The sequence below is a fragment of the Raphanus sativus genome, chromosome 4, assembly GCF_000801105.2.
Source record: "Raphanus sativus cultivar WK10039 chromosome 4, ASM80110v3, whole genome shotgun sequence".
NCBI classification, from domain to species: Eukaryota; Viridiplantae; Streptophyta; class Magnoliopsida; order Brassicales; family Brassicaceae; genus Raphanus; species Raphanus sativus.
Window position 1 is genome coordinate 22,402,345 of NC_079514.1, and position 14,181 is coordinate 22,416,525.

Consider the following 14,181-nt stretch of genomic DNA (forward strand, 5'->3'; position numbering starts at 1 on the left):
AGCTAAACCGTCCTAACATAACCGGTTCAACCTAATCATCTAATTATCAATAACCAAGATATAACCAACCGAATTACAAGCTTAAGAATAGATCACTAACCAACAATTCCCATTGGTCGATTTAATCATCTGACGTGGAGGCCTTCTCTGAGCAGGGTATTCTGCTTTTACTACTTGTTGAATTTTTATTTTTTTTTGCGTCTGAAAGACACTTTATTTAGTAAAACCATATAGTATAAGATCAAGAACGCTTCACAGCTTGCTTGTTGAAACATCTTACCCTTTGATGGCCATAGCATTTGGGATCACAGGCCTCACGTAGAAACCAATAGATTTCAACTGAGCATGGTCACAAGTTCCGAAGAAACCTCCAAACTCACGGCGTTCAAGTATCCCTGAATGAAACTCCATCTTCTTAAGACCAAATTCTCCTGGATCGACCAGTGAACCGCATAGTGTGTACGTTCATTTGTATGAAACGCTAGCGAGGAAATGTAACCATTGTATACCTCCCCGTGAATCCCAGTCACAAACTCTGTCTCATGGTTCAGCCTCAGCTGTAATCAAATGAACATCAGACACTGTATACAGTGAAAGGTTTGGAGGAAAGAAATGAGACTTACAATTCGCCTGCTACAGACAGGTGATGGTGAACCGTAGGTTTTAGAAATGACAACAGATCCATTCTCGACATATCCAAACTGGATTGAAGTGACTCCGCGTTTGTTAAAGGATACATTTATATGAGATATTATCTTGTCGCCCGTTTCTTCCCATTGAACGCACCCAGAGTCGGTACAGGATTGACCAATAGGGCCCATTGCTATCATTTGTTTTCTTGTTTTTTTGCCACAAGCCATCTGCATAACTATAAAGCAAGGTCTGTACTCTGTGTAGTCTGTATAGAAATCAGCATAGAGAGGACAAATAAATAGGCAGGAATTTTGGTCTTAAATGGATTCTAATTTATGGTTTGTGTGTATGGGAAGCAAGCAAAGTTATCGATAGCAATGTCAATTGGGCGGGCCGGGCGAGTTTGGGCGTGTCCGAATGGGCATCATTTTTTTGCTGGACAAATTTGGTCGAAGCCCAAATGGGACCATAACCAAATGGGACCATAACCAAATGGGACCATAACCAAATAAGACCATGATTTACTAGATTTGTTGGGCTGTCCAAATAAGCCCAAATGGGACTCAAAAGCGGAGAAGAATCGATGAAGGAAAAGGAGAGTCGATGAGGGAGGAGGAGAACCGAAGACGGCGAAGAAGGATCGACGAAATCGCAGAAGATCCGACGAAATCGCCGAAGAATCGCACGAAATCGACGAAAACGGTGGAAAAAGAAGTGATTTGCGTTTTTTCCAATTTTAGAAAACCCTAGATATTTAGGTTTATTGGACGGCCCATGTCCAAATGATTAAGCCCAGTGGAGCCCACGGACGTAATTGGGGTTGTCCATTTGGACAAAAATTAATTATGGTCCAATATGGTTTTGTCCATTTCTGTCCATATCTATTTGGACATGGGCCGCCCATTAATAGCCTGCCCAATTGACATCTCTAGTTATCGACCACACTATTAGGTGAATCAAATACTGGAATCAAATAAGGATCAGCTATTAGGTGAAAAACTTTGTACCAGTCACAATATTTGGCTTTTCAATCTATTAAGAGACTCATGACAATTATTTTCCATTTGATATTTGCTTACTATAGAATAATATTATATGCCAAGATAATGTCCGTGGGTCTAGTTATAAAATTGAGAAGCAGTGATTTAGTAGCTTTGTTGTTTCCACTCTCTAGGTCTGAATGGTAACGTGCAGGATAACTGTGGGACAAGTGTTGTGCGGTTCAGATAGTAACAAAAATATATAGATATATAGGTATGTGTAGAAAGTTGTTGACGGCGGTGCGGTGTGGGGCAGTTGGTTACCGTTCAAGCCTCTATATGTTTTGTGTTGTGGGTCTTTGAGTAAACTTCTTGTAGTGGAACAGTTGAACTGTCTTGTCTGTGCTCAGTTTTCGCTGTGGAGTTTTGTTTCAGTTGAGGTTAGTTTCATTGCAGAGAGAACTTCTTTATCCATTAATAAGAAACTTGCTTCAAAGTATGGCTCTAACCTCGTAGCTCCCCACCCAAAACATTTCTGGTATGTTTGTAGCATCCCTATCCCCCGGGGATCGACCGGGGTTATCGGTAGGGAGCTATAGACATGCGTATGCTCTTATAGGCAACCCGCCGTGTCAGTTACTGGTCCCATGAGTCGACGATCGCATTGCTTTCTTTGAAATTCCGATCCACCCGTATCCATACACTTCTACTTACAGTCCTGCGCACAGGTAAAAGGAAAGGGAGGGTCTGAGTATTGGGTTACTCAGTGAAGTGACTCTAGACCAGCCTGCCCGCAAGACACTCTACACTACTCTATGCGGGAACCAGGACTGACTAGCCACTACAGTCATCAAGGCAACATAAAGCATTCCATAACACATCATTTCTAGCCACCTAGCGAGCAGTCAATACATTAAACTCAGACACTGCTACAAATCAATCAATAATAGATAAGACCGACTCGACAAACACAACCGACTCAACTTCAAGAAAAGGACCTATGATCATTTACGGATGTCCCTACGCGTTCCGGTCTATCCTGGGTGGCGCCTCTTTCGAGCATCCGTCCCGCCCAGCTTCCTAGAGGCTACCCGGATTGCAGCACGTTGGCCCTCTGGCTCTGTTTGCCCCCCGGCCATTCATAGCCTTACACAGCCCTTCTCGGCTTGACTCGATCCTATGGCGCCACTACACTTGCTTATTTATATCCCGCCCTCGCGCGGTTCCTTTCACATCACCACACATCGCACCCTAGACTCTAGACGCCCACCCGTTCTCGGTGGTCCAAGCAGGACTACAAACAAGATCATTGACACTTCTTCCACATTCTCATTCTCATTCACATTCACTTACTCATACTTACACTTCCTCTTTCACTTACTCCATCACTTACACATAGACTCATAGTCATACTCATACTCAAGACGCCACCCGTTATCGGTGTCCCACACAAGTCACTTAGCACAAGATTAATATGAACAACCAATCGACAAGATGCTAAGAGAAATCTCTATCAACACATGGGACCAAACAACACATAAGGAATCATCATATTTTATCCACATCAACACAAGACAGTCCATTAATGTCCCTTTTAAACAGTATGAGAGTTCTTATGCAACATGGTTCATGCATCTAACAGCCTAGATTCATCATGAACTAACACCCTAACTTTCACACAAGAGCTAATCAACCCTAGATCCAACAAGATTAATATAAAGGACATGAGAGAAACTGGGTTTGGATCACCTCATCTTAACCTAGATCTGGACACAAGAGCGAGAGAAGATGAGATCTGAACCACCCGACTGATCAGCTACACCACCACCACGCTACCTCAACACACGGCGATCACCACCAATCCGCCGCCGACAAGGAGAGAGAGGGAGAGATCGGACGCCGAGGAGAGAGAGAAGAAGAAGAAGAAGAGAGAGACGCGCTGGAGAGAGGAGAGAAGAGAGAAGAGACGGCGGCGCAGGAGAGAAGACTTGACGGCTAGGGTTTCCAGTTCTCCGGGAATCTCTGCAGAGCTCCGCTTCAGTTTTGTGAATAGGACAAAAGGAGGTGGCTGCAGTCCTTTTTATAAGGATGGGGAGGAGAGACCTAGGTTTTCTAGTCAATCGGGCCGTAGGGAAGCCCGATCCCATTAGAAAAAATATTGGGTCCGGGATAGGGATGTTACAAACTCCCCCACTTAATGGAATTCGGCCCCGAATTCAGCTTGTGTAACTCCCAATTCTTAACATCCCTTACCCAATATTTTTTTTCCAACGGTTTCTGCAATCCAAGATATCCTTGGTACTAACTCAATGCGGCTTTATACTACTCCCATGTCGCATCAGGCGGTACTACTTGCTTCGAGGTTTCATAGGTCTTCTTTGCTTTGTCTTTTGTTCTCCCCCACTTCGATCAGGCATACCCATTTCCTAACACCCGTCATTTCGTCCCCTATTTCTGTGTGTCAAGACTCCCGTGCCTAACATTCCGACTTCGTGTGACACCCACTCGCCCTTTGTCCGCCAGCGGTTTCACAAAGTTATCCGAGGCGCTTATTACTATCCTTACTCGACTCGATTGGACCGCCAAGGACAATGGTTGAAAACTGCTTGTAACCCGGAAACAAGATATTCTTCTTCTCCATCCACCGATTCAAAATGGGCAGTGGTTGTGCACGGTCTTCTGCTTTTGCACTGTAGAAGTCAAGCAGTGGAGTGTCTTTGTCCTGCCATCTCACAAACTCTCTTTTCCAGGTAGACAAAAATTCCCTTTGGAAGCACAACCAGTGGCTTAGCCTAAGGATACTTTGCAAGGAAGCTCTGCATGAAACTGATGATCATGAAGGTTCTTCCGGAACCCGGAGCACGAGCCACGATACAACCCCCTGGGGTGGAGCACAGCCCACAACCCAAATGAGCTACACGATGAGGCTTCATCTTGCTAGCATGCGTCGGATGAGCAGGTAGCCCACCTATCATCCGCCCTTCTGCAGATAACTTAATCTCAAAATCTGGTCCCCAAACTTTTTAATCCGAGATTCGGAAGCATATGATCTCGTGCTCCTTTTCGCTTTACTGAAGTTCACCTCAACAATATCTAAGATGCTTTTGTCAATAACTCCGCGGACACGGCAACATAACCCATGTCGTCCTTTAGTATGAAGGGGTGCGCGCAGTCTTCCACTTCATCGGTCTTTGATTCATTGCGTGAGGTCTCTGCATCCTTGGAACACACTATTGACATGGCCATTTCATTTCCAGATATTACCAAGATCCTCATCTGCTGCTTCAGACTCATTACCACTTGCATCATCCTCAACGCCCCCATAGACACCCTTATCGTTGACCACACCATTTCCAATGGCATGAACTTTTTCTCTCCTTGTTTGTCCCACGCAGACATCTCTGCCAATGACCATACCGTTTTACATAGCAAGGAGGTTGCCTCTGCTACTTTGTCCCTCCACCAACCAGTAATGGACAAGCCATCTCCCGTCCCCTCCCCAAAAGCGGACTGCGGCGTCACAGGCACCACGTCGCCTTGACCCTTCTGATGCTGCACAAGACTTGACTGAAACGGACACTTAGGCTTCTCGACAGCATCTTCATCATCATCAGCAGAATCAAGAATAACAATCTCAGTGGAAGGGACCACAAAGAGAGCCTTCTTCGAACCATCATCATCACCCCATCGCCATCCAAGTCAATCACACAATCCAGAGCCAGCTGACTCTCCAAACTCATAAGCTCTCCTTGACCGTCCTCTGTTGCTGCTGCTGCCGCTACTGCTCCTGCTCCCAACACAGCATGGGCAAGCGATGGATACAACCAGATGCAACGCTTCACCCGCTCCATCCTCAGGTTAGCCACCTCTTCCAATTCCTTAGTAACGTTCCCGAACTTACCACCGTCTAGAGCCTCAGCATGTTGCTGACGGCAAGGGTTGAGAAAAGTTGGTGTCTTTAGATGGGTTCCTGTGCCGCTTTGCCTCGGAGGAGCCGAGAGAGAGTCCATCCTCCTCTTGCTTCCTGATGCGGTGCCCTTTAAGGGGAGGTTGGGGAATCTCCATGAAGGAGACAGAAATCACTAACTGAGATGATACCACGCCATGGTTACAATTCCTGCTTTCGGACACGTCCTTTCTTCCCGTTTTCGATGATTCCAAACTAAACCCAAACTCCCAAAAATGAGTTATACTCATCCTACTCCTCCATTCCTTATAACCCAAACTTTAACTTCTACTCGATTATCCTAAAACCAACGAATAAATTCATTAATGAAATGGAGTAGGATTACAATAAATCGGAAAGCTCAAGGCATCTGCACAAACACAGGCTGCCCAAAGAAAGAAAGAAACACCAAAGCCAGCAACAAATAAATAAATCTGCCAAACAAAACTCGCATCCTACTTCCGAAAAAGGGTCCTACTCACTCAGCCAACCACCACGCGGAGAGTCGCCGATAGTTTCGGTTCCAGGGCCCGCCGTGCCGCCGCACGCCACCCTAGCCTTCGGGTTTCCGTTCTTCTTCCGGGGATGCTGATGCTCGACGGCGAACCCCCTCCCTTTAATCTTATCCTCTGCAGCTACTGCTTGACTTGCCATCCTCCTCACAAGAGCAAACTCCAGAGGCTCTAGAGCTGCCCCGAGTTTGTCGTGAATCTCTCTGCGTAGTCCGGCCTTGAACAACCTACGCCACTCCTCTGCAGGCTTGGGCTGACAATGCCTGGCGGTATCCAAAAACTCCCACAAGTAGTCCCTCACTTTGTTTGACTTCTGCGCAGCCTGAACCCGTACGTCGCAGTCGCAATCGTCCTGATCTGAAGAAGGCTTCTGTGGGCGCCCCCGTTTCTTCTTGGGTGCTTCCCCACCAGATGCCTTGGGGTTCCCATCGCCCTCCTTCGGTTTCCCGTGCCCAGGTTTCCTGGCTTCAATCTCCCCTTCTGCTTCTTTTGCTAATCCAGCCATACACTGCACCAAGGCGAACTCCAGAGGCTCTAAGACTCCCTTCACCTTGTCCTGAATCTTCTTACGCAGTCCTCGCTTGTACCATTTGCACCACATTTCTGTGCTTTTCGGCTTACACAGCTTGGCTTGGTTGATGAAGTCCACAGTGTAGCCAGCAACAGATCGATCCTCCTGCTTATTCCGGAATAGTGTCTTGCACCGGCATTTACCTGCGATGGATCTCGGAGGCTCTCGGGCTACCCCTGATGCCTTGCTTGGCCGGCCCCGCTTCCTCGGAAGGTCCTCATCGAGAGCGAGTTGGAACATAGCACAACCCTGGAGTACACGCTCCTCCATAACCATCTTCAGAAAGTGTGGCATTGTCACTATGCGTCCCACAGTCTGCTCGAAAGGGTACCCGAATGGAAACTCTCTGAACTGTTCCTCTGGATCTGGAAACGTAGGCAGCACCCAGTTTCCCTCTGCGTCACGGTGCCGCTTCCGGGCGTGCTCCCGTGTGCCCACCGGCTCGTAGTGCAAACCCGGCATCCTCCACTCGTAGTGATCAAGCGGAAACATCCTGCAGTAAAAGAAAACGATCAGAACCATAATAGAAGCATAGATATAGTGGGTGGTGTTTGAAAACATCACACAACTTCCTCAAACATCAAAACTTTCGAAAACTCTTTTCTTTTTAAAACAAGGTTTTGAAAAACTTTGGAAATGCCGACCCCTTAGGATAGCACTAAGGGATCTTAACCCCCGCTCTGATACCAGTTGTAGCATCCGTATCCCCCGGGGATCGACCGGGGTTATCGGTAGGGAGCTATAGACACGCGTATGACCTTATAGGCAATCCGCCGTGTCAGTTACTGGTCCCATGAGTCGACGATCGCATTGCTTTCTTTGAAATTCCGATCCACCCGTATCCATACACTTCTACTTACAGTCCTGCGCACAGGGAAAAGGAAAGGGAGGGTCTGAGTATTGGGTTACTCAGTGAAGTGACTCTAGACCAGCCTGCCCGCAAGACACTCTACACTACTCTATGCGGGAACCAGGACTGACTAGCCACTACAGTCATCAAGGCAACATAAAGCATTCCATAACACATCATTTCTAGCCACCTAGCGAGCAGTCAATACATTAAACTCAGACACTGCTACAAATCAATCAATAATAGATAAGACCGACTCGACAAACACAACCGACTCAACTTCAAGAAAAGGACCTATGACCGTTTACGGATGTCCCTACGCGTTCCGGTCTATCCTGGGCGGCGCCTCTTTCGAGCATCCGTCCCGCCCAGCTTCCTAGAGGCTACCCGGATTGCAGCACGTTGGCCCTCTGGCTCTGTCTGCCCCCCCGGCCATTCATAGCCTTACACAGCCCTTCTCGGCTTGACTCGATCCTATGGCGCCACTACACTTGCTTATTTATATCCCGTCCTCGCGCGGTTCCTTTCACATCACCACACATCGCACCCTAGACTCTAGACGCCCACCCGTTCTCGGTGGTCCAAGCAGGACTACAAACAAGATCATTGACACTTCTTCCACATTCTCATTCTCATTCACATTCACTTACTCATACTTACACTTCCTCTTTCACTTACTCCATCACTTACACATAGACTCATAGTCATACTCATACTCAAGACGCCACCCGTTATCGGTGTCCCACACAAGTCACTTAGCACAAGATTAATATGAACAACCAATCGACAAGATGCTAAGAGAAATCTCTATCAACACATGGGACCAAACAACACATAAGGAATCATCATATTTTATCCACATCAACACAAGGCAGTCCATTAATGTCCCTTTTAAACAGTATGAGAGTTCTTATGCAACATGGTTCATGCATCTAACAGCCTAGATTCATCATGAACTAACACCCTAACTTTCACACAAGAGCTAATCAACCCTAGATCCAACAAGATTAATATAAAGGACTTGAGAGAAACTGGGTTCAGATCACCTCACCTTAACCTAGATCTGGACACAAGAGCGAGAGAAGATGAGATCTGAACCACCCGACTGATCAGCTACACCACCACCACGCTACCTCAACACACGGCGATCACCACCCCCAACCACCACCAATCCGCCGCCGACAAGGAGAGAGAGGGAGAGATCGGACGCCGAGGAGAGAGAGAAGAAGAAGAAGAGAGAGACGCGCGGGAGAGAGGAGAGAAGAGATGGCGGCGCAGGAGAGAAGACTTGACGGATAGGGTTTCCAGTTCTCCGGGAATCTCTGCAGAGCTCCGCTTCAGTTTTGTGAATAGGACAAAAGGAGGTGGCTGTAGTCCTTTTTATAAGGATGGGGAGGAGAGACCTAGGTTTTCTAGTCAATCGGGCCGTAGGGAAGCCCGATCCCATTAGAAAAAATATTGGGTCCGGAATAGGGATGTTACAATGTTGGCGTTGGAGAAAATGCAAGATAATCACTGAATGCCGAACAAACTCTACAGTAACGGTCTTAACTCATGAATCAGTTTTTTTCCATGCAAAGTATGAGTAAAGCTTTTAAATGTCTAGTGTTAGCTTATTTGTGTGTACTTTTTTTTTCTTTATTTGTGTATACACTTGGTTTGATTAACTCTGCAATCATGAAAGAATATGTTCGGTGCTCTTTGGATTTTTTTTTCCTTTTTCTTAACAAAGTTGTGCTTTTTCGATTGTTGTAGAAAGATGCGCAGAGAGTTTAAGTGTTCCAATCACCAATGCGCAGAACTACTTTAATAATGATATCTGTTTCAAAAAGAATCTATTACTCCCTCCGTTTTATTAATTTTTTTTTTGAATGAATGTTAAATTTTATTCATCAAAAAGTCTTTTTCCAACATGTATAGACCATATTAAAAAAACCTTAAAAACAGATTCCAAACTTTATAAAGGCAATATCTACACTCTTGTGCTAAACCAAAACTGGAGTGCTCCTTCCATTCCCTTAACTCCTTTCCTTCTCAACAAACTCAATTTGTTTCTCACTCCTTTATCAATAAGCTTCTTTACTACAGCAATAGTGTTGTGGGCAAGATCTCAATCTGGCCGGATGGTCAGATTAGAGAGAGAGAGGGCGGTCGGATGGAGAGTAGAATGGTTTTTGGTTTGTACCTGAAACAAAGAGAGATTTTTATGAGTTTTCTTATGAGTTTAAAAGAAAGAACAGAAAGTAAACTAATAAGAAAATGAAGAACAGAACCAATATGATTTTTATGGGATTTTCAGATGCAGATTAAATGATATGAAAACTGAAACAAAATTAAATAAAAATCAAGAACAAGGATAGAAAGATGGTGGATGGATTCAAGTTGCTGGACTGAAGTCTCTCTCAACAAGAACAGTGGATGGGAGATGGATAGATGTGGGATTTGCTTGCTGGACTGAAGTCTCTCTCAAACTAAATCGATGGGTGATGAATCGCTACAAGCTTGGTGGTGGGATCTTGATAAGATTCTGGCTGCTTCTAGCTAATTCTCTCACCAAGAAGACTTAGGGTTTATTTGCTCTTGCAAACTAAAAAACTTTCATAAAAGACTAAGGCTCAAAATTGCCATTGTCAAGGGTTTATAAAGGCCACCCTTAATGAAATCTCAAAGATAAAAAAAAGGCCTAAACAAAAGGGCCAACTCTTAAACAAATAAAAAGGCTGACAATTTTCCAAAGTCTTAACCAAAATAAAATTAAATAAAAACAGTAAACCGGTTGCGGTTTGAGATACCTTGACCAAAGCTCATAGTATGCTTGCATGTTGCCTCGTTAAAAACTTATAAGGAAAATCCAGTGGGACAAAACCTGATGAACGAAAAAGAGTACAACACATACTACTTCCTCTGGTGGTTGGCTAGATCTCTGAACCGGAAGCAAATTGGTTGGATGGATTGAGGATTGATTCTGAACCGAGGTCGAATGTGAAAATGATCAGGCCGGTTCGGTTATAGACGATGGAAGAGAACTGAATCGGACCGGGCTGGTCTTGAACCTCTTTGGAGCCGGTCGGATCTTCAATCTTTAATCCGGACATCTCTTGGATCAATAGCTGTTTGAGGCCTTGATCAATCATCTCTGACAGCCTTGGTAAAACCATTTCTTAAGTTCCTCGCACCTGACCTGGTAGTCGGACCCTTGTGAACTTGGGGAACCTCAGCTTGGGTGACCACAACTCCTTGGCTTCTTCCGGGTTAACTCTATATGCGGCTCGGTTCGGTAAGGGCGCCCCGGGTACAAGATCTATCTGATGTTCTATGCCACGAATAGGAGGTAAACCGGCTGGTATCTCAACAGGGAAGACGTCCTGGTACTTGTCCATAAGGACTTGCACCTCAGCTGGTACGTCTTGGACATCAAAACCTGCAAAACAACCTTCCTTAAAGATCATTAGTAGCACCGGCGTTTCATGATGTAAAGATTTAAGCACTTGACCAGAAGTAATATAAAGGTTAGTCTTACTTACCTTGCTGGCCTGGTCCATTGCCTTTTGCATGTCATGAACCTCTTGTGGACTGAGTGGTGCTAACCTATGCTTCTTGTTGTTGTGGTTGAAGCTGTAGATGTTGGTCCGGCCATGATGGATGGTCTCCTTATCAAATTGCCACGGCCTCCCTAAGAGTATATGGCCGGCTTGCATGAGGACTACATCACACTTCACCTGGTCGTGGTACTTACCAATACTAAAAGACACAACAGCTTCTTCGGCTATTTTAAGCTCGGTCTCATCATTAAGCCACTTGAGGCTGAATGGTCGAGGGTGGGGAGTGTAACACCCCCAAACCGTCCTAGGCATCGGTCAAACCACCGACCAACAATCAAACAAGAACATGACCGACGGAGCGACCAACACTAAGGGTTGGAGGTGAAAGGTCAACCGGCCAGCCAATAATAAAACAAGAACATGACTGACCGTCCAACCCAACACCATGGTCCGGAAGCGCTACATGACGAGCTAGGGACGATCCAGTCAGTGCCACAGAATTTACTCTGCAACTTAGACCAGTTCATCCACTAACACATCCCGCTAACTCAAGGCATAAGGCTTTGCAACCCGTACCCGAAGTTAACGTTTTCCGTTAGATCGAGGCCTAAGGCTTTTCAACCCGTACCAAGAGCTAACGTTGTGTTGGTTCGGACTAAACCAATATCATATTGGACCCGTTCAATTTTAAATAAATTCTAAGTCTTTTAAGAATATTTGCAATATTTTTGGGATCCCAAACCCGAATAAAACGCAACGGAAAAGTTATGTTTAAGAATCAAACCGTAGCACAATGCACTGCAAATCTACTCCGGCGGCCTACGTATCCAATCTTCTACAACCTAAACTCCTGCAAAAAGGACAACGAGAGTTGGGTGAGCAACCTAATGTTACCCAGTGAGCTGGCTACCTCTAACACAAATCCTAATGTAGCTAGCCCAGACAACCCAAAAACAACAAGCAATCTAGCCTAAGCGCAATAATAAAGCTTAAGGTCAATCCTTAAACCGCACCGACTAAAGTATGCTCGACCTTAATCTAAAACTAACAGCTTGGCCAAACAGCCAACTAATCGAACGGATCCCTAGCAATTCTAACAATCAAGACTCGATCTAAGTTAACACCGTATCTCGGTGCTAACACTAACTCAAGGGTTCCACAACCCTTAACACAACAATAAATAAAACTAACTCGATGCAATACTCTAACTAGACACCACTCAACAAAATAAAATACTCTAACCCGGGAAATGGTGATTTCGTGTTCATCCCCAATATCGGCAACATCCTAACTTCCTACCACAAAGGCCAGAAGAGAGGAACTTTCAACTGACCGCGGCCCACAGTCATTCGGGTCACCGCGCGACAGCCCACAGTCCTTCGGGTCACTGTCACATTACACCGTCGTGTAATCACTCAGCCCTAGGCCATGATCCCGTCTCTCTGAGTCTTCCCGATCCAGCGAATAAGGGGTTTCCTTAAACCCGCTAAATACGAGGCAGCGAGGAAACACTAATCAACCCTAGACAAGCCTAGTATGGGCGGGTTACGCACATACTGTCGGCATACACAAAATCCTATCCTAGACTCTCGACTCTATGACACTAACATCTAGTACCAGTAATCCGGCCTATATGGCGTAGGATCCCAAGTACTAACATCTAAGAATAAAAACAGCAATAACATAACTAATCAAACCAACCGGTTAGTCACTCCCTTACCAAGAGCTGACTAACCTCAAACAACAATCAATAACTCAATCAAACCGTTACCCAGATAGTTAAGCCTCATGCTATGAAACTATCTTTAAAGATAACGGGAACCTGCACACAACCAAATAACCAAGCAAGAATAGAAAACATGATGCACCCTAGTCCTAGTCCTAGTCAGGTTATTAACTCAGTCTTAATTCCTTTCAACTCAGCTTAGCCCATGCTAAACTGAGTCCGGTTTATAAAGCAAATAACCCTAAGGACTCTATCATGCAACAGCGTGAGCATTCTACTCTATATGCAACAACTATCCTAAGTTCCAAGTGGAACTCAAACAAACCAACTCACAGTGTTCTTGCAGCGTGCCGATCGGAGAGAGCCTAGCCAAAATCCGTCGTCAACGTCTGGAATGGACTGGTATGGACAGATAAGCACTCAGACAGAACCTCCTCTAGCTGCTGGATAATACTGCAGAACTTCTCGGCAGAGTTTCGGACCTCGAAAATACTGTAGAAGTCTCAAAACAACTCGAAATCTCTTACTTTCTTTTTCTACTTTCTCTCTCTCTCTCTCTCTCTCTCTCTCTCTCTCTAGCTTTATTTTGAAGTGATTTTGGGTCTGACTGATGAATGAAATGAGCAGGGGGGGGGGGGGGTTGGGTTTATATAGGAATGGCAAAACCATTGAAATGGTGCCATCCTTTCGCCTGTGTGTCGTCGCGCATGCTTCCGGTTGCATGTGTTGCGACACACGGGCGTCCAAATGTCACTCAGCATGACTACTTGACATACCAGATGACAGCACCACGTCCACATGTCTCTCAGACTGGCTGGAGTGCTTGCATCGCGACACACGAGTTCCCTGGGTGTCGATTCGCATGTGCAGACTGCAGATATGGAGGCACCTCGTGCTACGACATGTCAAGCAGTAAGGGAGAGGCTTTTGCACGCCTACACCTCCTCCTTGGGTTGAAACTCAGCTGCTCAGTGGATAAACATCACGTCCTGACCTCTCAGATCAATCCACCTCGAGCTTCCCGGTCGATTTGCGCGATTTCGGCCTTCCCGGCTTATTTTCGACCCGTGATCAATCCCGAATATTTTTCCGCTCCCGTTCTGATGCTCTGAATATTACTAATAGACTCCATAAGGATTCTGAACTTGGAGAAAAATAATTCCCGAGTCTCCGGCTTCCTCGAGAAATAGACAATACCGAAATCAGGGTTTTCGGTCGATTTCGGGTTTTCCCGTCGTGCTTGCTTCCCGTCATGCTTGCTTCCCGTCCTGCTTAATTCCCGTCCTGCTTCCAACTTATAATGTCTCTGAAATTATATTCCGCTCATACGAAGTTTCGGGGAAAACTTAGCGGCTAAGTCACGTCATGCTTCGAAAACGTCGTGCTTCTATCCCGTCGTGCTTCCAAAAAGGTTATGCTTC

At 45.6% G+C, this 14,181-nt stretch overlaps 2 protein-coding genes and 1 pseudogene across 2 annotated transcripts; all 3 read right to left on the reverse strand.

The window, feature by feature from the left end:
* Positions 1–276: 276 nt before the first annotated feature.
* On the reverse strand, positions 277–821 carry LOC108850660 (jacalin-related lectin 24-like). The gene is made up of 3 exons (XM_018624152.1): positions 624–821; positions 500–557; positions 277–431 (listed from the first exon to the last, which is right to left on the reverse strand). Exons 1-3 carry the CDS (start codon positions 819–821, stop codon positions 277–279), a joined length of 411 nt encoding a protein of 136 aa, XP_018479654.1.
* Positions 822–4,149: 3,328 nt separating this feature from the next.
* On the reverse strand, positions 4,150–5,678 carry LOC108850659 (protein CHROMATIN REMODELING 35-like; annotated as a pseudogene).
* Positions 5,679–10,653: 4,975 nt separating this feature from the next.
* On the reverse strand, positions 10,654–11,346 carry LOC130511202 (uncharacterized). The gene is made up of 2 exons (XM_057008083.1): positions 11,017–11,346; positions 10,654–10,929 (listed from the first exon to the last, which is right to left on the reverse strand). The coding sequence occupies exons 1-2, from the start codon at positions 11,344–11,346 to the stop codon at positions 10,654–10,656; spliced, it is 606 nt and encodes a 201-aa protein (XP_056864063.1).
* Positions 11,347–14,181: the final 2,835 nt, after the last annotated feature.

What these genes read in the sequence shown, in the direction of transcription:
- LOC108850660 (XM_018624152.1), bottom strand. Translation starts at nt 821, where the DNA reads ATGGGCCCTATTGGTCAATCCTGTACCGACTCTGGGTGCGTTCAATGG. An exon ending in CTGTCTGTAGCAGGCGAATT is followed by an intron (nt 558 to 623) that starts GTAAGTCTCATT and finishes ATTTGATTACAG; the next exon opens with CTGAGGCTGAACCATGAGAC. An exon ending in TCACGGGGAGGTATACAATG is followed by an intron (nt 432 to 499) that starts GTTACATTTCCT and finishes TGGTCGATCCAG; the next exon opens with GAGAATTTGGTCTTAAGAAG.
- LOC130511202 (XM_057008083.1), bottom strand. Translation starts at nt 11,346, where the DNA reads ATGCCTAGGACGGTTTGGGGGTGTTACACTCCCCACCCTCGACCATTC. An exon ending in CAATGGACCAGGCCAGCAAG is followed by an intron (nt 10,930 to 11,016) that starts GTAAGTAAGACT and finishes ATGATCTTTAAG; the next exon opens with GAAGGTTGTTTTGCAGGTTT.